This window comes from Meleagris gallopavo, unplaced genomic scaffold, assembly GCF_000146605.3.
Source record: "Meleagris gallopavo isolate NT-WF06-2002-E0010 breed Aviagen turkey brand Nicholas breeding stock unplaced genomic scaffold, Turkey_5.1 ChrUn_random_7180001865607, whole genome shotgun sequence".
NCBI classification, from domain to species: Eukaryota; Metazoa; Chordata; class Aves; order Galliformes; family Phasianidae; genus Meleagris; species Meleagris gallopavo.
The window spans coordinates 3,300-25,378 of NW_011130939.1; the positions used below are offsets into that span (position 1 = coordinate 3,300).

At 47.3% G+C, this 22,079-nt stretch overlaps 4 protein-coding genes across 4 annotated transcripts in view; all 4 read left to right on the forward strand.

The window, feature by feature from the left end:
• LOC104916008 (keratin, type I cytoskeletal 9-like) overlaps nt 1-3,414 on the forward strand; it is a 6,699-nt gene extending 3,285 nt beyond the window's left edge. The window contains exon 2 of the mRNA XM_010726980.1: nt 2,791-3,414. Within this exon, the coding sequence (XP_010725282.1) occupies nt 2,791-3,414 (624 nt within the window). The remainder of the gene's footprint in view (nt 1-2,790) is intronic.
• Nucleotides 3,415-12,553: 9,139 nt separating this feature from the next.
• Nucleotides 12,554-13,111, forward strand: LOC116217659 (putative small proline-rich protein 5). The gene has a single exon (XM_031557580.1). It carries the CDS (start codon nt 12,570-12,572, stop codon nt 12,846-12,848), a length of 279 nt encoding a protein of 92 aa, XP_031413440.1. The 5' UTR covers nt 12,554-12,569; the 3' UTR covers nt 12,849-13,111.
• A 2,377-nt stretch (nt 13,112-15,488) lies between these two features.
• Nucleotides 15,489-16,062, forward strand: LOC104916009 (putative small proline-rich protein 5). The gene has a single exon (XM_031557579.1). It carries the CDS (start codon nt 15,504-15,506, stop codon nt 15,801-15,803), a length of 300 nt encoding a protein of 99 aa, XP_031413439.1. The 5' UTR covers nt 15,489-15,503; the 3' UTR covers nt 15,804-16,062.
• Nucleotides 16,063-17,936: 1,874 nt separating this feature from the next.
• On the forward strand, nt 17,937-18,530 carry LOC116217656 (putative small proline-rich protein 5). The gene has a single exon (XM_031557575.1). The coding sequence runs from the start codon at nt 17,958-17,960 to the stop codon at nt 18,255-18,257; it is 300 nt and encodes a 99-aa protein (XP_031413435.1). The 5' UTR covers nt 17,937-17,957; the 3' UTR covers nt 18,258-18,530.
• The last annotated feature ends 3,549 nt before the right edge of the window (nt 18,531-22,079 follow it).

Genomic DNA, 22,079 nt, shown 5'->3' on the forward strand with positions numbered 1-22,079 from the left:
CCATCATTGTCAGCTCCGGAGGAGGCAATGCTGGGTACGGCCAGTCCTCGCAGCAGAAATGCCCCATTGTCATTCCTCACATCCAGAGCCACCAGACCAAGCAGGCCTGCTACTTCCCCGGCCAGCAGAAGTGAACGCCCCCAGCAGCCCAGCACTCAGCAGTAACAGCCCTACCTTTCTCTGCTGCCTTGTCCTCTTTCCCATGTTCATCTGCCTCCCCACCATGTGTCCTCTTCTCGCCCCTTGATGCTCCATCGCTATGCCATGAACTCTGGCCTTAACAATGTTTTGCCCCATGCCGTTTTTGTGACTGCTTTGGCCAAATTCTGCTCAATTTTCAGTGAGCATTTGTAGTGCCTAATAAATATCGTGACATCAGAAAGTAGACATATTTTAGTTTCTTTTTTCTTGCTTTCTCACAGAGCATCTCAATATCTTGTAGCAAGAAATATATCTGGTAAGTTAATTGAGTCCTCCATTGAGAAGTTCAGCATTGCATTGTCACAGCTCTAAAGCCAATGCACCATAGAGTCCAGGAGGCTGTTGCACCTTTCTTTTTCTCTGACTCCAAAGTAGAGCAACAACATATTCTAAAGCATCAAACACCCACAGCTTCCATTGTCCGCTTGACTCCTGCATTGATGTTTCCCTTTCACTGTCACCCCAGCTCATGGCTCTGACTCCTCTGGGACAGCAGCACCCAATGTTGATGCCCGTGTAGCAACACAGATCTGCTGGATGGTGCAGCTGAGGCTGTTGGGTTCCAACCTGAAGCAGTGGAAGCAGGGACAGTCCACATTAGCAGTTATCACTGCCCAGAGTGGCCCAATGCCATACCAATGTCCATGTCTTTGTGGTACACCTTCCCACCCAGCTTTGCAAAACTCAGAGCAGCTCTGCCCAGAGGAAAGCCTCCCACACGGCGTTGGCTGAATGTTCCCTGGGCCAGCAGAAGGAAATAAAGCCAGCAGCACAGCCCTTAGGCTGTGAAAGCATACCACACTATGCCGCCAGGCCTTAATTCCTCCTTGTCCGTGTTTGGCAACCTGCTTTGAAATGAAATGCTGAGGGCAGCAGCACCACCTCTTTGTGCTGCTCGCTGTCCAGTAAATGTGGCCTGTTGCCAAAGCTGGGACTCACTGCCTCTCTGGGGAAACTGCTCAGAGTTGAACAGATCTGGTCCAGCACCACGAGCTGAGCTGAGCACGGGGACTTTGTGTGGACACCATGCAAGGCAGTGGCACCAGCACAGCCACTGCACATCCTCAGCACATACGATCAGATCCTGGTGCTCCATGGTCTTCCCAAGGGCACAGCACAGGTAGATGCAGAAGGAAGGCAGCTGGTGGATGACTCTTCCATGCCAGGAATAATCCTGCCACACTGGGTTTAGGTGTTTGGGCATTTAAACCTCTGCAATTATCTCCAGGATCCTTAACCTTTCCCTGTAGCATCCTCACAAATCACCCAAGCTGGCTGCTTTACTCCGACTCAAAGGCAAATGTCCTCTTTAGATAATGTCTCTATGGAGCCATCAGTGAAAGGATGGAGAGATCAGGTGCTGTGTGCAGCCCTGGGCTGCATCCCCTCCATCCTGGATACCTGCTGACCCCATCTGCCCTTGCAGTGATGCCTGTGTTGCAAATGGTGTCATGCTGCTGAACCACATCTTTCTGCCCCTTCTCCGCTCACTGCATGCACCAATCCTCATGCTCAGCATCTCTTACACCCACACTCCCACTCACCTCCCCCAGCAGATCTGCCTCGCAGCTGTCCTTGCTCAGGGCAGGAGGACAGGAATAAAGTCATTAGGCAGAAAAATGGGGTTATTAAGCAGGAGTAGCAATTACTGCCGCATGCAGGACAACGGGGAGATATTGATCGGTTGTCATGAGTCAAAGCAAACATTGAGATCAGTGTTCGATTGGTAAATAAATCATTGCCATTCCTTAAGGTGTCTCACTTCCCATCTATGCTAAACACCGTATAAAAGTTCCCGTGTCTTAAAGCTGTTCATTCAGTCAACTTTAACCTTCTAAATGTGTTTCCGATGGCTGAGGAGGGTAAGTTTGCTTTTTCTGCAGCTTTATGATGGCATATTCATGGGAGTTGGATGGCTTCATTTGGGATCTCGGGGTGTATCTGCAACAGTACCCCACTGCCTGAGCATCCTTAGCACTGTTCTGGTGCTTCTAGCTATGGTGCATCCATTATTGCACTCCCATTTTGCTGCTGGGAGGAGAGGTGAAATCAGACCGCTGGGAGCCACACGCAGGCTGAACACCCAGCTAAGCCTGTGGTGGGCTCAGCACATTGGGACCAGCAGAGCCATCAATGCTTCCAACATGTTTATAAGGTGTGGGACATCTGTTTTATATGATTTAATGACAAGTCTGTGTTGTCCTTCATGGTGGTTACGCACCTCTCACAGCTGTGCTGCTTATCTAAATCCCACTGGGAATGCAATGGGTATAACAATGCAGCCAGCAATGTCGCCTTGCTTGGAAATCCTGATACACCGCTCTTGCAACACTTTAAAAGCAGAATCAGGGATAATCCGTGCTATCTTTACAGCTCAGCCTGAGAATTGAGAGGGGAAAACTGCAGCAGTTCCGAGGTATTAAATTAGTTCAGCTTTTGATTCTCCAGAAATGCAGCCTAGAAATAGGAAACAGGAAATGTCCCAGTAAATGTTCTCCTATTTGAAAAAGAGCAGAGCATTGCCACGGGACATGGCCATGGTGTAAAAATGAAGCAATAATGGGTGTTGTTTTCTTTTTCTTCTTTCAGATCTTTCAATTTTTCCGAGGGAGATGCTCCCGCCAGAACAGGGGTTACAGCAATGGCATCTCCTCACACTACGGGGGCACTCCGAGCCTGCAGGGACGTGGCTCCATCTTCTGCAGCGGAGAGGGCTCCATCACCTACAGCCGGGGAGCTGCACCCACATCCTTCCCCTATAGCATCACAGCGGGGTGCACACCCAGCAGCGATGGGGTTGTTGTAATATCTGGGGGTGATAGCGAGGGGGCATCTGGATGGAGCACAACGGGAGGGACAGTCCCAACCTACAGCCCCCGGGGGGCAGTGGGATATGGCACTGAGGACAGGGGATGGGGTATGGCTGGTGGTTCAGCAGGTGGTGGAGGATCAGGATGCTACAGTGGGAAATTGGGTGTTGAGAGAGGTTCTGGCTATGGCTATGATGCATCACAGAGGCAAAAGGCTGTAAGCACAAGTGCTGGGCAGGGGCTGTATGGTGGTGCATCGGGCTATGGCACCGGGGAAGAGCTCAGCTCTGGAGGTGCTGGGATGGCACAGGTCATGCAGCAGAAGTGCCCCGTGGTCATTCCCGACATTGAGCCCCAACAGATCAAGCAGAGCTGCCAGTGGCCCCCCAGCCAGAAGAAATGAAGAACCCTACAGATCTCACTCTGTGCTCCAGAAGTGCCACGCTGCAACTTTTACCATGGACCAGGAGCTCTGCATTCCTCCCATCAGGCTGTTCTTCCTGCATCGGGAAGGGAACCTGTGCTTCAGTGACAGGAAAAAATCCCTTCCACCCTCTCCTTTTTCTCATAGGTTGGGAAAAGATTCCTTCCTTCCTTCTCATTTTTCTCTTGGGTTGAGAAATCAAACCTCATGCTCTATAGGAACATCAGCACCAGGATAATTTGCTTCATTCTTCTCTCCTTCATTTGACATATGTACAAGACATCCAAAGAGATCACTTCAAGATGGGCTACAGAAGATTGATTTTCCTATTGATACGATATGTACTTTACAACTAAATTAATTAAATGTCACGTTGATTTTAACACAATTAAAATACGCTATTTACAACAGCAGGAAAAGCTGCTTCCTGGCTCTGGGAGACATCAAAGCCCCTTGTGCTGCGCCCAATGGGGCCCCTCAGCACTGCACACAGCCCGGCCCCTACAAGCAGAGCTGCAGAATGCCCAGGTGATTTCCCCATGATTATTATTTACTACGTGACCTTGAGAATGCAGCTCTGTTTACTGGGACCAATTTCATGGCCGGCCCCCATCCGGCAGATTGCAGGAGATGGCGCAAGCTGAGCACGTAGACATGTGCTTGCACCAACAGTGTGAGGCAACTCCAGTGAGCTGGTTTTGTTGCTCGCAGCAACCTGCTTCGTGGCACTGTGCGATAGGATCAGGCCCTAATTTAGGAGGAGGGAGAGGATGGTTCCTCTGTGCTGAGCTGACGGTTCAGAGCAGAGGTGCTCAAGTACCAGTGATGGTGTTGGCCAAATATTTAGAGCTCCAGGATTGTTCTCTATAAATATCAGTAACGGAACAAAAGGCACCCATAGCTCTGCGCCCGCTTAAAGGGAGAGAAAAGGACACACAACTACATTTGTAAAATATGTTTTGCCATTTCTGTTTTCACCCACCTGAGAGGATTCTGGCTCTTCCAGCTCCACGAACACCCATAAAACTTCCCCTGATCTTCCTTCCAGTACTTGAATGGAGTATATAAACAGGAGGGGGAATGGCTGTTCGTGAGGGTGGGGAATGATAGGACAAGGGGGATGTCTTAAATGGAGACAGGGGAGGTTTAGATTAGGTATTAGGAGGAAGTTTTTCACACAGAGGGTATTGAAGCACTGGAACAGGTTGCTCAAGGAGGTTGTGGATGCCCCATCCCTGGAGGCTTCCAAGGCCAGGCTGGATGTGGCAGCCTGGTCTGGTGGTTGGTGACCCTGCACATAGCAGGGGGTTGGAACTGATGGTCATTGTGGTCCTTTTTAACCCAGGCCATCCTATGATTCTATGATTCTACTTTTCCTACAACACTGCAGCTCCCAGCCCTATACTCAGGGTCACAATGGGAACTTGCACACAGCCAAGTGTTGTAAGATGGAGAGCTGCGGTGCCGGGAGCATTACTCAAGATTTTGTCACCCGCCATAATAATTTCCATTCTAAAATTAGACAGCGTTATCATTTATTGGCATCTACTCATGTTTCTCAAATCTAACACTTCATTATTGGTTCGTCTTATTCTCCCTGCTTCGTCTGCTGGGATCAGAGGGAGTGGAGCACTCAGAAAGCTCCAACAACTTCCAAAACCTAATAAAACCCACAGCATCCACAGACATCTATTCAACAAACTGGCCTAAAACCACTCCAAAATCTCATACACCTCAAACTAAAAAAAAAAAAGGTAAAAAACACTTGAAAAGTCCATTTCTAATTCCCTGTCCCACTTGTGTGGTTCATTGAGGCTCCTCTCAAAAAGTACTGCACAAGCTTAGGTGATAAATGAGCTGGAACGTAATATTAAATGAACCCAGCAGAGGAGGATGCTCTTGTATCTGTGCTGCAGGGCTGTGTCCTTCTGCTGTTCTTTGCACTCCAGCAAATGGGGCTTCTCCCTCCACATCTGGAGAGATGCAGAGTTGTGCAGCTGGTGCACTCTCTCACATCTGCACATTTCCTCCTGCTCACTGTTCATGCAGGGAGGAATCATTCACTTCTCATGGCTGCAGCTCTGCGATAGCATCCCCACGCATGTTGCTGCTTGCAAATGCTGTAGTCACTATGCTTCTGTTTGTAAGTAGGCAAGATGAACCACCAACAGGAGTCTGGCTGCTGGATGAAAGTCCCACCCGATGCCTCTGGATAGAAACTAAAGGAATGGCTTTGGAGATAGCGAGTAGGAGCTAATCCTGAGGTTCCATCAATCTCAGACCACCAAAACCTCACGATTGCAGAGGGAGCTGAGGTGCAAAACAAGTAAAAGCACTGTATGCTGCTGTAACAGCACAGCATGGTCAGGAAAAGGAGAGATCAGGGCTGCTGCAGCTCAGCTCTGGGCCAGGAGCTGAGTAAGTGGTGGTGAAATGCAAAGCTGTGGTTGCACATGGGGATTGCAGGGGCCGGTGAGCAGCCAGGGTTGCAACAGCTGCTGCTTTGCACCCAGAGCACCAGGGAAGAGTGGGGTGAGCTGGGTGACAGGCCCTGACCTCAGCACCTTGCTCACGGCTTGCTCACACCTGGGCTTTGCTCAATCAGCGGCTGTCGGTGCGTGTTTCCCATCACGGACAACGGCCACTGCAGGCAAAGATGTCAGGGGAAAAAATCAAGAAGTATAAAAACAGATATTTTAAAAGAGCAATTCTGTTCCGTGCTTGCCAGTGTTGGCCAGGAAAAAACATAGACAATGAATATTAGTAGTCACTGTGTCAATACCAGTGAATGGCTGTAAATATCAGGCACAAATGGAAGGAAGATGAGTAGAAGAACAGTGCTGCATGCACGCTTTATTTACAGATTTAAGCCAAGGCTTCCTGAAGCAGTCAGCATTCCTCCCTGGCTTTGCCAAGGCACTTTGCAGCTCTCAGTATGCCCAATGCCCCCGCTTCGTTATCCTCCTTTGATTGCTGTAGGAAATGATGCAGGCAGACAGAGGGGGACAAGAGTGGCACTGCAGAACCACACCACTGGCTGGCAGCTCCGGATGTCTGATGGATGAGAGCACCTGGAGAATGCTCATAGGGGATGTGTGGTGAGGACTTTCTAACAGAGTGCCTCATTTCTGGGACTGAAGGAAGACCCTCACCCTGCACCATCACCTCTCCTCCTCCCCAGGCTTTGGGTGAGAGATTTCAGCAAGGCAGAAACCCAAAATCTGCCACCTTTGCCATCCGTTTTGCAATAGAAAACTCATCCTGGCATGACAGTGAGACAGCCAAGCCACCCACACGGTTTTCACTCTTCGTGCATTACAACCCGTGTAGGGCAGGGTGGCAATTAAAGCTGTGTAACACAAGGAAGACAATCTACCGTATGACAAGTCAATCAAAGGAACCGGGTTGAATAAGCTTTTGAAGGTGTGGGTAATTAAGGTGGGGCTGTTTTGTAAATACGTTGGTCATTTTCCCCAGGGGTTTTCAGGAAGAGAGCGAGGAACCATATAAAAGTTCCCAAATGGGAGAGGAGCTCATTCACTCGGATCCGTTCCCTCTGAGCAACCTTTCCAGACAAGGTGAGTGTTTGCTGCATGGCCAACATTGCATTGCCAGGGAAATGTGCAGAATGGAGCTGTGCTGTGCTCTTATAGGAATGGCTCCTTCTGCAGGTGCTGAGACTATGGAGGTTCTGTTTCATGGGCAGAAGCAATTCTGCTCCATCACAGCTCTCTATCTGCCTCTGCTAGGAAGCAGAATTTGTAGCCAGGACAGAGTTGCTTCAGGTTTCTAGTTATCAAAGGATGGGCTGGAAATAAAAGGAGTAAAGCAGGGGATGTGGGAATGAATGAGAGATGGGGCTTTAATTGCATTAATGAGCCTGACTCCTTCAGTAAGCCGCTTTAGAAAATGTGAATGTTTGTGGGTTGTAAGTATTAAGCTCTCCCTGAAGAAGTCCAGGAAACAACGGAGAAAGCAGATCTAATCTCAGAGTGGCAGGAGCAGCCCGGAGAGCCTCCAGCTCTATGAGCACAGCCTGTGTGCCTCCTGCCTTCTTGCAACCTCAGCCCCAGGGGCTTGCTCCCTCCCAGGGGGTCAAATGTGTGCATAGAGTGCTCCTCGTGCCCTGGTGCATTAGGCAGAAATGAGCTGAGGGTCTGCAGGGCACACAGAGAGTGAAGACGGCACAAAGAGGGAGGGAGGCACAGGAGTTCCTTCATTTTGACCACCTGGCTTTGAAAACGTATTCTGCTGGGTCTCCAATACCACCAGTCCTGGCTGTAAATTTACCACCTGTGCCAGGGAACCCCATTTTGCGGCTCTTTGTCCAAGTGCTGCTGCAATATAAATTGACAGCAGGCAGCGCATCCACTTCTTCGTGGCATGGATTATTGCAGCACATCCTGCACGAGTGCCTGTGAGGTGCACCCAGGGAGAGCAGGAATGTGAAGCTTGAATGACACGGAGATCAGGGTGACAGTGGGGGCACTGAGTGGGGTGGTGATGTGGAAGCAAAGCCCCGAAGAGGGGAAGCGGGATGGGTGGAGGAGTCAATCCTGCTGGGTACGGAAACACACAGAGGAAATCTGAATGCAAAGCAGAGCATGGAAAGGTGCGTGCATCTCAACTCAAGGCTCTTCTCCTTTCCAGTGCTCCTGCTCTGACCAAAGATGTGCTCCCGTGCTGACAGAGGCTGCCACAGCTCTGAGAGCTCCTCCTGCCACAGCGGGGGTTCCTCCTGCCATGGCTCTGAGGAGGTCACCTGCCACGAAGTGAGCGCCGTGCAGGACGTGACGCCCGTGGTGGTCCTGCAGCCTCAGGGCCCCGTGGTCACCGTGCCCGCTCAGGGCCCCGTGGCTCCCGTTCCATGCCAGCAGCAACAGCAGCAGATCAAGCAGCCGGCGCAGTGGCCCACGCAGCAGCAAAAGTGAAGGGGCTATGCTCATCCCTCACCTCTGCAGGGCACAGCCCTGAGTAGGGGCAGCTCCTGCCCCTTCTACCCAGCACATATTGCCTCTCCTGATGCTGTGACGTGGCATTGGCACATCAGAAATGTGATTTGCCCTCTTGCATTTGTATCCGTTATTTTCCTGCTTCTGTATCCAGTAGCAAAGATGTGATATTAAAATGTAAGGCTCATAAAACGTGCCGGTGTCCTCGTTGTCTGTCCACCGTTAACCACTTTTAGCATCATCACCATCTCAGCTTTGTGAATGAAAGCTGCCTTCCACATTGCAGACTGCTTCCCCCTTTCCATTGCAGCAATACATCAAGGCTTCCGTCCCCACCCCTTGTGCATTTGCCAGACAAATCCAGATGCCAGGCTGGGCAAAACTGTCTGGGTTGAAGGTTAAAGCCATCCTGTGCAATGGCTGGCCCTAGGGCTCAGAGTCCTGGCATGTTCTGAAAGAGCTAAAAACAAAGCCTTAGATTTGCAATATGGAGTTATCCTTATGTGGCTCCCTTTAGGAAGCCTGGGACTCACTGGTGACCACGAACAAGAGGGCATAAGCAGAGGTTCTATGTAATCTTCCTTCTGATCTATTCTATATCAAGAATATGGGGTTAGATAGATTATTTCCACAAGCTGACTCTACCTCTGAAAATGCCAACAAGGGCTCGTATTGCCTAGATGAAATATCAGCAGTTACAAAAAGCCCCTTGGGTACAAGTCAGGCTGTGCACTCACCATTGACTCCCATTGTGAACCGGAGACTCATGACTGAGCATCACATAGAGCTGAGGGAAAAAAAAAAGGAAAAAACCACCTTGAATTTTCTCAGCAGAATCCAGAAAAGGGCTGAACTTTCCTAGAAGGGGTAGAAAAACAGGAATATCAAATGGTGAGCTGTATTTCCCATTGTGCCGTGCTCGTCCTCAGGTTCTTCTCCAGCATCCAACAGTGCAGAGGCTGCCAAAATTCATGCCTCCGTGGGCTGAGAGCCGTGCGCTGTGTAATGTGCCAGGTATTTAATTAACGAAGGCTTAGCACTGAGCCTTTGAAAGAAACTAGAAGCTTATTATTAGCACTTGTTTTATTATTACTGTTAATTAAAGCAATGAGGGCATCGTTCCCATTGAGGATTGCAGGTGAAGGGGTCAGAGATGTGCAGCACAGAACTGAGGGATGTTGCATGGTGCCACAATCTGCACCTGTCCCATGGCCACAGGTGCCAAACCCACCCTGGGAGGATGAAACCAAAGCAGACAGAGGCTCTGAGTTGGGCCTGAGCCCGACTGAAAGCATTTGAGGGAAGGGGAGATAAAATCTGCTATCTTTGTGCTTTTAAAGCAGTCCAAGTTCCCATGTACGTGCCCGTTGTGTTGTGTCAGTGGATGGAGGAGGAGGTGGGGAGTGGAGACAGCAAATCTCACCTGAGCTGGGGTTCTATTATCTCAGCTCACAGTGCTGAGAAGGGAAGCTGGAAAGTGGGTTGTGCCAATCCAGCAAGAAACCATTCTCACTTTCCTCCTGTCATCACAACGCCATCACAACTCAGTGCCAAGAGCATTCCCTGGGGATGGCTCAGCCCAGTCAGCAGCAGAGGAGGGGACAAGAAACGGGCCAGGAAAAGCACAATGAATGCTAAAAGGAACCACCAGAAATGGAAGAGGCCCGGAGTGCTCCCAGAGCACATCTCTTTCTGTCACTTTTTTCCCTGCTACCTTTTGAGATAAGCAGGTATAACCCATACTGAGGGCCTTCCTACAGTAAACTGGGACTTCTTTCAGTCCTGCTTTGTCCTTGTCTGTGTGATAGCACCTTTTGAATGACGTTATTAGGTGTGATTTATCAGGGAGAAAATAAGGAGTATTCCACAGAAGGTCTCTCCCACCTGCACTATTTACAATAAACAAGGTGCTTGGATTTAGGCAGAGCCAGATCTGTATGGAGGGAGTAAACAGAGCTGGAGTCTATAAGTTATTATAAACCATCAGTCCAATCACATATCTTTGCCTACAACACAGGTACGGGGGGACAGGTGGGGTCAAACTGCAGGGAATGGGCTGGGAGAGGAGATTTTATAGAGACCTCAGTGTGAGGCACTGTTGGAGAACTGGGGCTTTGCCATCCTCTGCCCGCAGCCTTTCGTCTGCTGCTTTTCCTTCCCAACACCTGACTCACCTGCTTTATTTTTACCTCTCTTTAATATGACAACAGATTTACTCCTGCACATGACCGCGTATTCCTAAAGGCATCCGCCAGCTGAGAGGTAAATAAAACTTTGGAGAGAAGTATTTATAGAACTGTGGTGCACATTGTGGTACCACTGCACAGACACAAATAGGGCGGTCCAAGGGATGGCGGTGATTCAGCAGAGCATCACCCAGAATCAGTTCTGCCTGACGCCTAATCCCGCAATGCCATCCTGGTGCTGACACATTCTTGCCTCTTATGTGACAAGAAATTGTAATTGCTGGGTTATATGGGCATGACCTGTATGGAGAAATGGGAAGGAACCCTGGGGTTCACCCATGATTCAGGAGAAAACCCACTGGGAAACGTGCGTCTCCAGCACAGCAGGATGGATTGTGTGGTTTTTCTTAAGTTACAGCCCCATCCCTGTGTATTTCCACAGGAGCTGCAGAAATCTTGTGGCTGAGTGCTGGAAGTGGGACAGCAACACCAGAAAGGCTCTGTCCCAGCTAAAAGTTCATGGGTCACCCTCAATACCATGAAGCTGAAGATCTTCAGCCTTCTATGGAGGTAGGAACGTGAGCCACCTTATTACCACCTCAACTAGTAAACGTTTCCCCAAATTAAACTAAAGGTGTTTCATTTAAAGCGCTGGGAGATAATAGGAATAAATTAAAGAAGGACAAAGGGAACCTAGAATGGAAAGTAATTGCACCTATGGGAAAATGAGCGGGATCTAAGACCAATGGGTGAACCTCAAACCATTGCGCTCTGAGGTTTGGTATCACTGCTATTAGCACAGTGTTGCACACTTAGGCAAAGCCAACACATATAGCAAGAGAAAAAAAAAGAAATATCACTGTTAGGACATTCCATAAAGACAGGTTGAAATTAGAAATAAGGAACTTCTTAGGGCTAATTCCAAATGTCTCATTAAAGTTTCCGGTTCCGTTGAGCAATTCAGTGAGAATATTCCTGCCCTAAGCATAATCCCCATGAGCTGCCACTCATAATCAATTTTCTTTCACATGGACATGCGATCATGTTTGGCTCTTGTCCCATGTGACATCCCAGCACAGCTTGAAGAAATGATGCTTTACGAATGTCGCTTCCGCTGGGTGCTCGCTGCCCATGACCTGATCTATTAGGATCTCCAGCACTGGCGTCACTTTGCACAAAATACCTTCCAATCTCTTTCATAGGGAGGTGAAGGAATTAAGGCACTATTAATAACCCATGGGACAATTAGAATGCTAAAAGCACAGTGCATCAAAGGGAAAATGTCGGAAGCTGAATACAGCGGATAGAAATGGGCTGGGATGTGTAATTATGCTGCACTTGCCAAGAGATGTCTCATGTCCCAGATAACCCTTCGGAAGAGTATAAAAGCTCTCTCATCCTGGTTTCCCTCATCTGCTCCTCTGCTCCCATACATCTCCATTCCTGTTGCTGAAAGGGTGAGTCTATTTTTCTATTTCTCCTCAGTTTCTCTATGAAACCATCTGCTTCCATACAAGCTTTGTAGAATTGGAGCACAGTACGAACTCATTCACTCTGGACCATGTTCATGGTAGAGACCAAGTTGTTGTAACCCACAGAAGCTGTTTTATTAACGAAAATGACAAGGGGAATATGGATTTGCAGGTACAGGCAATAAAAAAAAGAAAAAAAAAGATAGAGAAGGACAGACAAAGAACTTTATGAAAAATATTTGTGAAGTTTTTGAAAAGCACTGGAGGGTCTGGAGCTGCCTATGGGCTATGCACATTTGGTGTAATCTTTCCACTAATATCTGTTAAATGTCGTGTAAATAATGAAGAAAGAATGGAAATCACCTCCCAATATCTAAGCAGTATTGAAATCATCTTCTTATTCATGAGTATTTAGAAATTAAGAAAACAGGGAATTCCAGAGCAAATTAGGGAAAGCAGGGGCTGCTGAACCAGCATGACATCTCTCTTTTTTCTTGCTACAGATTTGCCAACACTCCATAAAGATGTGCTCCCGCGGATCCTCCTGCCACAGCCACGAGACCTCCTGCCACGGCTCCCGCTCCTCCTGCCACGACTCGGAGCCCTCCTGCCATTACACCATCCAGAGGGTCCCCGTGCCCAAGTACACCTATGTGACGCCGTGCTGCCCCCCAGTGCAGACCTTCTGCCCTCCAGTACAGCGTTACTGCCCCCCGGTGCAGCCCTATTACCCACCCACCCCCTATTGCCCCCAGTATACCAAGAACATCTGCAAGCTGCCATCATCATTCCCCAAGTACTAGCTGCACCGGCTGCCTGCTGCTCTCGATGCCCAACGCTCGAACTGCCAGATTCCCATTTGGGAACCCCAAATCCCATTTGGAGTGAATCCTTGAATCTTTCTTCTGTGATTAGAATTTCCTTCAAAAAGTAAATTTTATCTGTTTTGATGTATTTAGCAAGAAGCATTCAGTCCTTGATCTTCTCCTGAAGGCTGGGAATGGCTTCTCCTGGTAGCACCTTACTTAATGATGTGTCATCCTCCAACCATGTAGATGAACCAATAAAATTGCATTGCCCAAAACAGAAAAAGTTTGATTTGTTGACTCTTTGATGTCTTTACCTAAGAATAATCTTTACCTCTGGTGTTCTCAGCACGGTTTCTTGCTCTTCTCTGCCCACACATCACCAAATGCCCACATGCCAAAGTTTCAAAATGAGTGAGAGCCATTCATCCCAGCCACGTTCCTACAGCGGGTGGATGCCTTTACATGCAGCACACAGAGAACTCTCCTGCACCCTGCCTGGCACTGCCAGTCCCTGTTCCCTAACTCAGTAGTGCAGCATGCTTCGTTTCTTAATCTGACTCAGAATTACGAAGGGTTTGAGGTGTCTAATAAATGCAAATAGGCACCTAAAGGACTTCTCTAACCCTCCTTCTTTCACTGGACTGCAAATTACTATTTTCAGCAAATGCTGCACACAGAATTAAATGCGAAACCTCTCTTTGCTTTTACAAGCTAAGTTAATCCTTATCTCCCAGACGCCAGCCCATCTAGCTGAGATGTCTGTTTCAGAACAGGATGGCTCACTTCCTTCTGCCGGTTCCTCCGCATCGGTGTCACAAAGAGCTCGACAATTAATTTCTTCTTTTGCAGCTGATTTCTGGTAGCCGCACTGGGGTGACAGCACCCAATAGGACTGACATCAGGGTCCTCCCTAAATATACCTCTTCAGCAACCTTGCTGAACCATTTTCACATTGCTTATAACTCCTGGGTTGTTCAGAGGGCTGCAAGTGAGCTTCTCCTTATCCAAGGCTAGCTTAATTTTTTTACTTGAGAAATCAAGAAGTAAAATAAATCTAGCCAAAATATGAAGGCATACTGCCCTGGGGTGAATTCAGCATGATTTAGCATCTCACAAAAGATCGCTATTCTGCCAGATTTTTTTCCTTAATTTATCATGAAAGCAAACTCCAAATGATATCTCTGTCAGGATAACTGCTGCCTCATGAGCTCAATTAGCAACTTTTCAGACCCTCCTGTTCTACCTGCAGGAGCACTGATCCAAGGTTTGCTCCTTGAGGGTCCTGCAGCTCCCATCTGGATAATAATCAAAGTATAGGAATGAATACACATTTTATTGCCTTAAAGTCAAGTTGTAGAGCATTGTAAGAGAAAAGGTGAAACACTGCAGAGAGTAAAAACTACAGAACTGTTCAAGTAAATCAGGAGCCCAATGTGATTTGGGATCTGAAAATAGGATGCGTGTTAGCTAGCAGTTGGCTTAATGGCTGGGATTTGATACCTTCGCCTTCTAGGAGGGATGTAAATAGGACAGTATGATGGCACAAGGGAAGAACAGCAAATCGTTGGCAAACTCATGAGTGGAATTAAAAAATTGGAATTGGGAACATCCTTCTAACGTCATCTCCAGTGATGGAGGCATTAGGTGCACTTGGGCCAGTCATCAGGACTTCCCTCTAAGGATGGTCCACGTGAGTTGCGGCTGTTAATTAATGTCCCTCGTGTCACGACAGATGTATCAGCAAAAATTTGAGTCTGCCACAGCAACCAAGGGGCAGCAGGCAGGGTAGGAGTCAACACTTTGAACTGCTCGTTGATGCAACGCTGATTGCCCAATGACAAATCACTCTTTAACTCCAGGGTTAGGTTCGTTCATAATATATAAATATTTAACTGCCTACAAAATCCTCTTATAAAGCAGATTAGGAAATCCACTGCCTATTAACTTGTTAAGGGAAAAATAATAATTGGTTTTCCTGACCGTGTCAAATCGGAAATGCTAAAAAAAAAAAAAACACACTAGACACAAGATAAGTATGAACGTGGTTGATTGTCAGCATTGCCAAAGGATGCATAATCTCTTGGACAAGCCCATTGGGAGCATATAAAAGTTCATATCCACTGCTGTTCCTTCACTCAGCTTCACTTCTCAGTGCTCTTCCCTGCTCCTGCAAAGGGTAAGTTGGGTTATATTGAATTATCTAACACTTGGAATCAGAAATCACACTGGATTTTGGCTGACTGGTTTTGTGTTCGGACTTTGCCTTCCTTGTTTTTAGTCTGTGACTGGGTACCTTTGGGAGCTAGCATGGAATTAATTCCCAAACTCCTTGGAAATGAAGGGAGAGACATAACAACTAAATCACTACTCAGTACCAGTTGTAAATTTCAATCTTCAAATACCATTAGCAATATCTTGCTAGGAAAATTTCCACCAGAGTGGGACCACTGTTGAGTATCCCCAAAAGGAATCAGCATTATCTATTTTGGAGTTAGGATCTCCCATGTGTTACAAAATAGAGGAGAATGAACTTCCCCAGAATAACACAGAAAAAAACACAAGGAAGAATGCAGCAAGTTAGAGGGGAGCTGCTGAACCAGCATGACATCTCTCTTTTTCTTCCTACAGCTTTGCCAACACTCCATAAAGATGTGCTCCCGCGGGTCCTCCTGCCACAGCCACGAGACCTCCTGCCACAGCTCCCGCTCCTCCTGCCACGACTCGGAGCCCTCCTGCCATTACACCATCCAGAGGGTCCCCGTGCCCAAGTACACCTATGTGACGCCGTGCTGCCCCCCAGTGCAGACCTTCTGCCCCCCAGTGCAGCGTTACTGCCCCCCAGTGCAGCCCTACTGTCCCCCAGTGAAGACCTACTGCCCACCCATCCCCTACTGCCCCCAGTACACCAAGAACATCTGCAAGCTGCCTCCACCATGCCCCAAATACTAGCTGCATGATCCAGCCATGCTCCACCACCACTGGCTGCCTCCTCCTTGGATAACATGGACATGGATTGACGCATCACTATGGACATCCCAGGGTCTCTGCTCTGTGCCTCATCACTGCTGTGCCTAATGTGCTCCCCCAGTCATCTTACAAGGATTCGCTCTTTCCAATGACTCGGGAAATGTTCTCTCCATGTATTCAGTGCATAATTATAATTGGGAATCTTTTCATGCCTTGCATTTCTGTTTCAGACTCATCTGGCTGCGGGAAACAATAAAGCTTACAATTAATTTGACTCGTATTCTCCTTTCATTTCTTTATTCACTTTTCAGGCTCTTGGATTACTCCCTTGCCACTATTGTCAGTGTCCAACAACAATTTCTGGGTACATCTGGGGAGAAAAGAGTCACATTAGTAGAGAAAATAAGTCCTCATCTACCAAAGCTCCATGTAGATCTTGAGGGCAGAGCATCACAAAGCTCCTGCCACCAACCCATCAGCTATTCTGCAGAGGTTCTTCATCTAACTGTCTGGGAAACAACAAAAAAAGACTATTGACTGCAAATTGAACGGTAGTTTCTGGGGACATGCAGAGTTCGTTCCATGAAAGGGTAATAAATAATTCACAGTTGCTATTCTTCTTAGTCAATACATGCAAATAATGTACTCCAAGATCAGCTGTTCTACTTGCCCATATCAGTGCTTTCAAATATCTCAGTATCTCTGTACAGTTGAGAAAACAGAAGTCATGAACTTCTCTTCCCCCACGCCAGCACTGCTTGTTGCTAATACATCCTTTGGAATGAAGAAATGGCCAAGCTCCAAGAAGGTCAGTTTTATCTAAGATTCAGGTACATCAGCGTAGCACCAATCCCAACACTGTAATGCCCTCTTATTGAGAAATAATGACCCAAATCCTGCTGAATGTATCCAGATGTGTGTCAACACCCATATCATTCAAAAATCAGCATTTCCTCACTCTAGGTTGGGCTTTCCTGGTGTACTCCTCTGGAACAGCTGCACACAATGGATGTGAACCCTTCAGTGTCATATTTTCAATGACAGGCCCTGATAATGAAAGATTCAGAAACGTTTGTTAGCAGTGGAACCTGAAGAAGCCCCACTGGGAAATCTGTAGAAGAGGTGGAAAGAGTTGAGGGGATGTTGATATGATGCTGCTGGAGGACAGCAAGAAGAAGGATAGGAACAGGATGGGTGCAGATAGTGGAAAAGCACCAATTTCATCATCTGGACAGGTTCTGTTTTCTTCAGTGATAGAATTGCTAGGATAGGTTGGTAGCTGACGCTGCAGGTCTTGGAGGTCTTTTCCAGCCTAAATGCTTCCATGACTCCATGACTTGCATTTGATAATGTCATTTCCTCTTGACATTAAACAATAGGCAAATTAAAATCCTGAGCTGTCACTTGAACAGGGCAGTTTGCCTGTTACAGGAGTCAGCATTTCTGAGCCATAATGACATTTCTGCCCCTGATGCAATTCCAGATGCCCAATGGCACGCTAATTAACATCTATCAGATTACTGTCAGTCTGCAGGAAACAGGAAAAATACCACTTCCCAGATCTTCACGGGGAATTCGTTAGGAGTGAAATATGGGAGAGAATATCATGCGTCAAAGAGGAAGGGCTAAGACTAGGGCAGCACCGACACGTGCCGTATTGAGAGCGTGAATAATCCCACTGCCATTGCACAGTGGTGCCTCATGCCCAAGATCATCTTTTGGAGCTGCATAAAAGCCTGCTCAGCCCAGACCTACTCACTTGCCATCCCTTCCTGACTCTTCTCCTGTTGCTGCAGAGGTAAGGATGCTTCTCCTCTTCATTCTGGCTGTGTTGCTATATGAAGGCACTGGGGTGGGAAATGGGCTTTGGGAGAGGATGGTGGGGCTCTCGGTGTTGGATTGAAGGTCTGAGCTTTGTGCAGGAATGGACAAAGCAAGTTGAGAGGGAGAAGGTGAGGCAGACCCAAGTGGGCACATGGGATAAAGTTGAAAGAAACAGAAAGAATTCAATAAGGAGATCAAGGATAATTTTAATAAGAAAGAAAGGAGTGGTGAGGTTGGGTGAGAAGCATGCCTGGGTGTCTTCTCATAACCGTGATCTTCTGATCCCAGCAGCTTTGCCAACACTCCATAAAGATGTGCTCCCGTGGGTCCTCCTGCCACAGCCATGAGACCTCCTGCCACGGCTCCCGTTCCTCCTGCCACGACTCAGGGCCTTCCTGCCATTACACCATCCAGAGGGTCCCCGTGCCCAAGTTCACCTACATGACGCCGTGCTGCCCCCCAGTGCAGACCTTCTGCCCCCCAGTGCAGCGTTACTGCCCCCCAGTGCAGCCCTGCTGTCCCCCGGTGAAGACCTACTGCCCACCCATCCCTTACTGCCCTCAGTACACCAAGAACATCTGCAAGCTGCCTCCAACGTGCCCCAAGTTCTAACAGCAGGATCCAGCCATGCACCTGGCTCTGCAACTCATGGATACCTTCCTGCTCAATGCACTGACCTCATCCTCAGCGTTCATTGCTTATCAGCCACACTGCTTCTCCATGAGGAAATGCTTTCAAAGCAGATGGAGGGCCATGCAATAACAGCGTGCACAACTTCTGGTTCATTATCTGTTTGAGCTCTTTCCACCAGTGCAACGCACGGTGTTCACTGCCAGTAGTTTCCTTCTTGCTTTGCTGCTCCCATCTTCAGCCAGAAAATAAAAAGCTGCATTTCAGCCATTCTGGAGGTGTTTAGTCACTACTCTATCCTATTGAATTTGTGGGTTTTGAGCTATGTTATAATCACCGGTGGACTCAGCCATAGTGTAAGGAGCACCAGTGAGGGGTGGAAGTTGGGGAAATGCTCATAGCACTGCACAGAGGGGCTGCAATAACTGCACTGGGTTAATTCTGGGTGAAAACTGAGTGTTTGCACTGAGCAGATGCAGTGAGGGTGTAAGAGTTACAGCCAGGGCCTTTCCCTGCCCAGTCATGTTTGCACTCCACATGGGATCTTTAAAAGGTGCTGCTATATTTGGAAACAAAACAAAGAAAATCCTGCAAGGACATTAACAGCGCCTTGGAACACCCTCAATTAAGCGTTTTCTACAGTGTAAAATGAGCAAAGGTTTCCCAAGCATGATTCATCCATCCTGGGGCAAGCAAGGCTGGGTGAGCTGCACACTAAAATCCCCAGTAAATAACCAGTTGGTGCAGAAGTAATCGGAAACAGTTCTCTATAAGTTAGAGAAATTTGTCATTATGGAGGAACAGCCTCTTTAAAAGGAAAAGCTGCCAACTGAAGACAGAGGGCAATTAATTACAGAGCTGAATCCTTCTTGTTACCATTACTAAGAGATGGCTCACTTTCAACTGGTGGGAAACGCATTAAAAACTCCTTCCCTTCTGCATTCCTCACTTCTCTCAAATCAGGTGTTGGGTCATCAATAATTGGGATGGCTCCAATTGGATGTTGGGTCAATAACTGGGATGGCTCCAACTGGGTGTTGGCTTTTATTGCTCATGAGTGGTTTTGTCTTCAGGTACATGCATTCACTTTCCTTTCATGCCCCAGGCTTTCAACTTTCTATTTCATGATTAATCACAGCACTTTTTGGTTCCTCCTCTAGTCCCACAAAGGACTCACAGCTCTAACTGGGTTATGTTTTCCTCTATGCTTATGCCTGAAGTTTTGTTACCTTCAGGATGAGAAGACATAACAGGAAACAAGAATGAAAGTTTTGTCAGCTTCATCACCTGCAAAGATCAAGCACTGGGTGGATGTTTTGCATCAATACGACAAATAAAAATGATAATAAAAATCCAAGACCATAAGAACTTGCAAAGGGAAGAAGTTCTCCAGGCCTAATGCTTTAGATAGCTCAGGGAAATATTTTTACTCCGCTGCATCAAACAGAGTAATAGCAGATTTCCACAACCAGGGTGAACAATTAGCAAAGCCCTGAAGCTTTAATGAGGGGGAATTTACATTAGTTGTTACATGGCAATGATTGCTTCACCGCGTTCATAATTCACAAACAAAATAAACAACACTGCCTTACTCCAAGCATTTTATGTAGGTCTTTGTGTTTGTTCACTAAGCCTAAAAGGTAATGGGGATTTTTATTTTTATTTTTTTTTAATCTTTCAGTTTGTAGTGGGGGACTGGGGAATTGTTTTCTGGTCCTCAGCCTCTCTGGCCATTCCTCAGGATGGCTTCAGACACAGCTGCTGTGCTCAGCCAGCTCCAACAGCAACACTGCTTTCCCAACCTACCAGCACAGAGGATGAAGCAGTGCATCACATCCATACAAAGCCCCACAGAAATCTGCCTCTTTTTCATCAACATCTGTCCTATCACACTGCTCCCTGTCTCCCCATCTGCAATGTCAGGGCACCCTCCTGCTTCTCTGCAGCTCACCAGTCCTCTCCTGGCCATCCCCTGGGTTGCCCTCCCCTCCTTTCTTATCAGCTGGTGCCCATCTGTATTGCTAATTGGGCTCTAATGATCTGCAGTGACCTGGTGCATCTAGGTTGTTAGCACGAAGCTAAACAAATTCCACAGGAGGCAAAGCTCACGTTTTAGCAGATGGGAAGCTGAACTTAGGAAGAGCTTGCTTGGAGAAAGGGAACTTGGTGGTCCCTTTTATGATGGAAGGCCATGAGCCAAGCCTAGCAGCAGCACCCCAACAGAAATGGAGTGGGAACGCATGCTCAATACCACCAGAAGTCAAACTGAATATCAGTAATGACTTCTTCTGTCCTCAGCATCTGTGATTCTGGGTTTTGCTGTGTTCGGGGAAGCTTAGGAACGCAGAAGGCCTGGATCTTCTCCCATTTACCTCAGCAGAAATCTTCAGTGAAGATGCAGGAAGAGGTGGCCTGGAGTCCTTGGGTATTCTCAGGCACACAGACCCTCATGGCATGAGCAGAGTTTGCCCCGAGGTGACATCAGCACAAAACATTTAAGATCCAGTCACGGCCATGGCCCCGTGCTTTCCCCCTGACCGGAGACAAATTGTTAGGCAGACATCAGTTTGGAAACGTCACAATGCTCCATGCATTATGTGAGGCCTTCAGGCCATCGTGCAAAATAAATATTAACAACATTAATGAATAATTGCAATATGATCATTAGCATTGGCGCTAATGGCTGCCAGTTGGTGACGGAGAACCAAGCGTAGAGATGTTCTAAAAATACCTTCCGTAGGTGGATCTTCCATTACTCGAGGGCATATGGGAACTTGAAAACTGAATAGGAATTTTGCAGATCAAGTCATGTTAAGCATATGCTAAGTATGTAAGATTTCCAGAAGACTTCTGTGTCTTCTTTTCATATAAAGATGTAAAAAAGGGATTTGGAAAAATACGGACTCTGGTTTGACCCGAACTCAATTCCACATGATTCCATGATGAATTTGCGTGGTTCTTTCATCTAAAATTTCTGGTATTGGTGACACCAAGGGCATGCATTTTCCCTTATCTTGTTTGAGGGATGAGATGTCAAGAGCTTTCTGCTCCACGTTTGCTCTTCTGATGAACAGAGGCCCCATAGAACGTCATCAGGCTTTACTATTTCTGCCTTCATTAACAAAACATGGGGCCATGGAACTATATTTGGTGGAACTCCATGTAAAGAAATAAAAATCATATGAAGGAGTGGCTGACACCCAAAAGGCCCCTGCACATCTCTGGAATCCAGCGCTCCTCAATCTGAATTATGATTTGTATGTTAATTTACCACTCACTACCCATCTAGCATCTCAGTGCCACAGCACTACCAGATGCAAAATGAGCAGAAATGTGCTTGTTAAGTAGTTCAAGAGCACCACACATTAACTTGACATTAAAAAATTGTAAAAAATTCACAGAATAAATTGATAATAGCACAAAATTGAGGGGTTGGTCAAAAATAATGAGGTGAAGACCAAACAGATGAGGGCACATTCAACAAATAAGTATAGGCTTAGTGGGTAAATCACAAATTGCTGTGGGGTACCTCATTTCCGTCAGGGCCATTTTCAGCCAAATAAAAGGTCTCCCCACCCCTTTGCTCCTCATTCAACTGAACCCCTCAGTTAGCAAGGTAAGTGTTACCTAGGGTTGTCTGCTAACAGCGGTTCTCATTTGGCTTTGGTCAAGCAATGAATGGAATTGCTCTTTGATCTACAACTCTGAGACAGCGACTTTCCCATCCTGTTGGTCTACCGCTTGCTGCAAAAGACTGTTGGTGTGCAGAGCTGAGGCCTTGGGAGTGGAAAAGAAGCTTTTTTG

Coding starts and splice junctions, on each gene's coding strand:
- LOC104916009 (XM_031557579.1), top strand. CDS start 15,504: ATGTGCTCCCGCGGGTCCTCCTGCCACAGCCACGAGACCTCCTGCCAC.
- LOC116217659 (XM_031557580.1), top strand. CDS start 12,570: ATGTGCTCCCGCGGATCCTCCTGCCACAGCCACGAGACCTCCTGCCAC.
- LOC116217656 (XM_031557575.1), top strand. CDS start 17,958: ATGTGCTCCCGTGGGTCCTCCTGCCACAGCCATGAGACCTCCTGCCAC.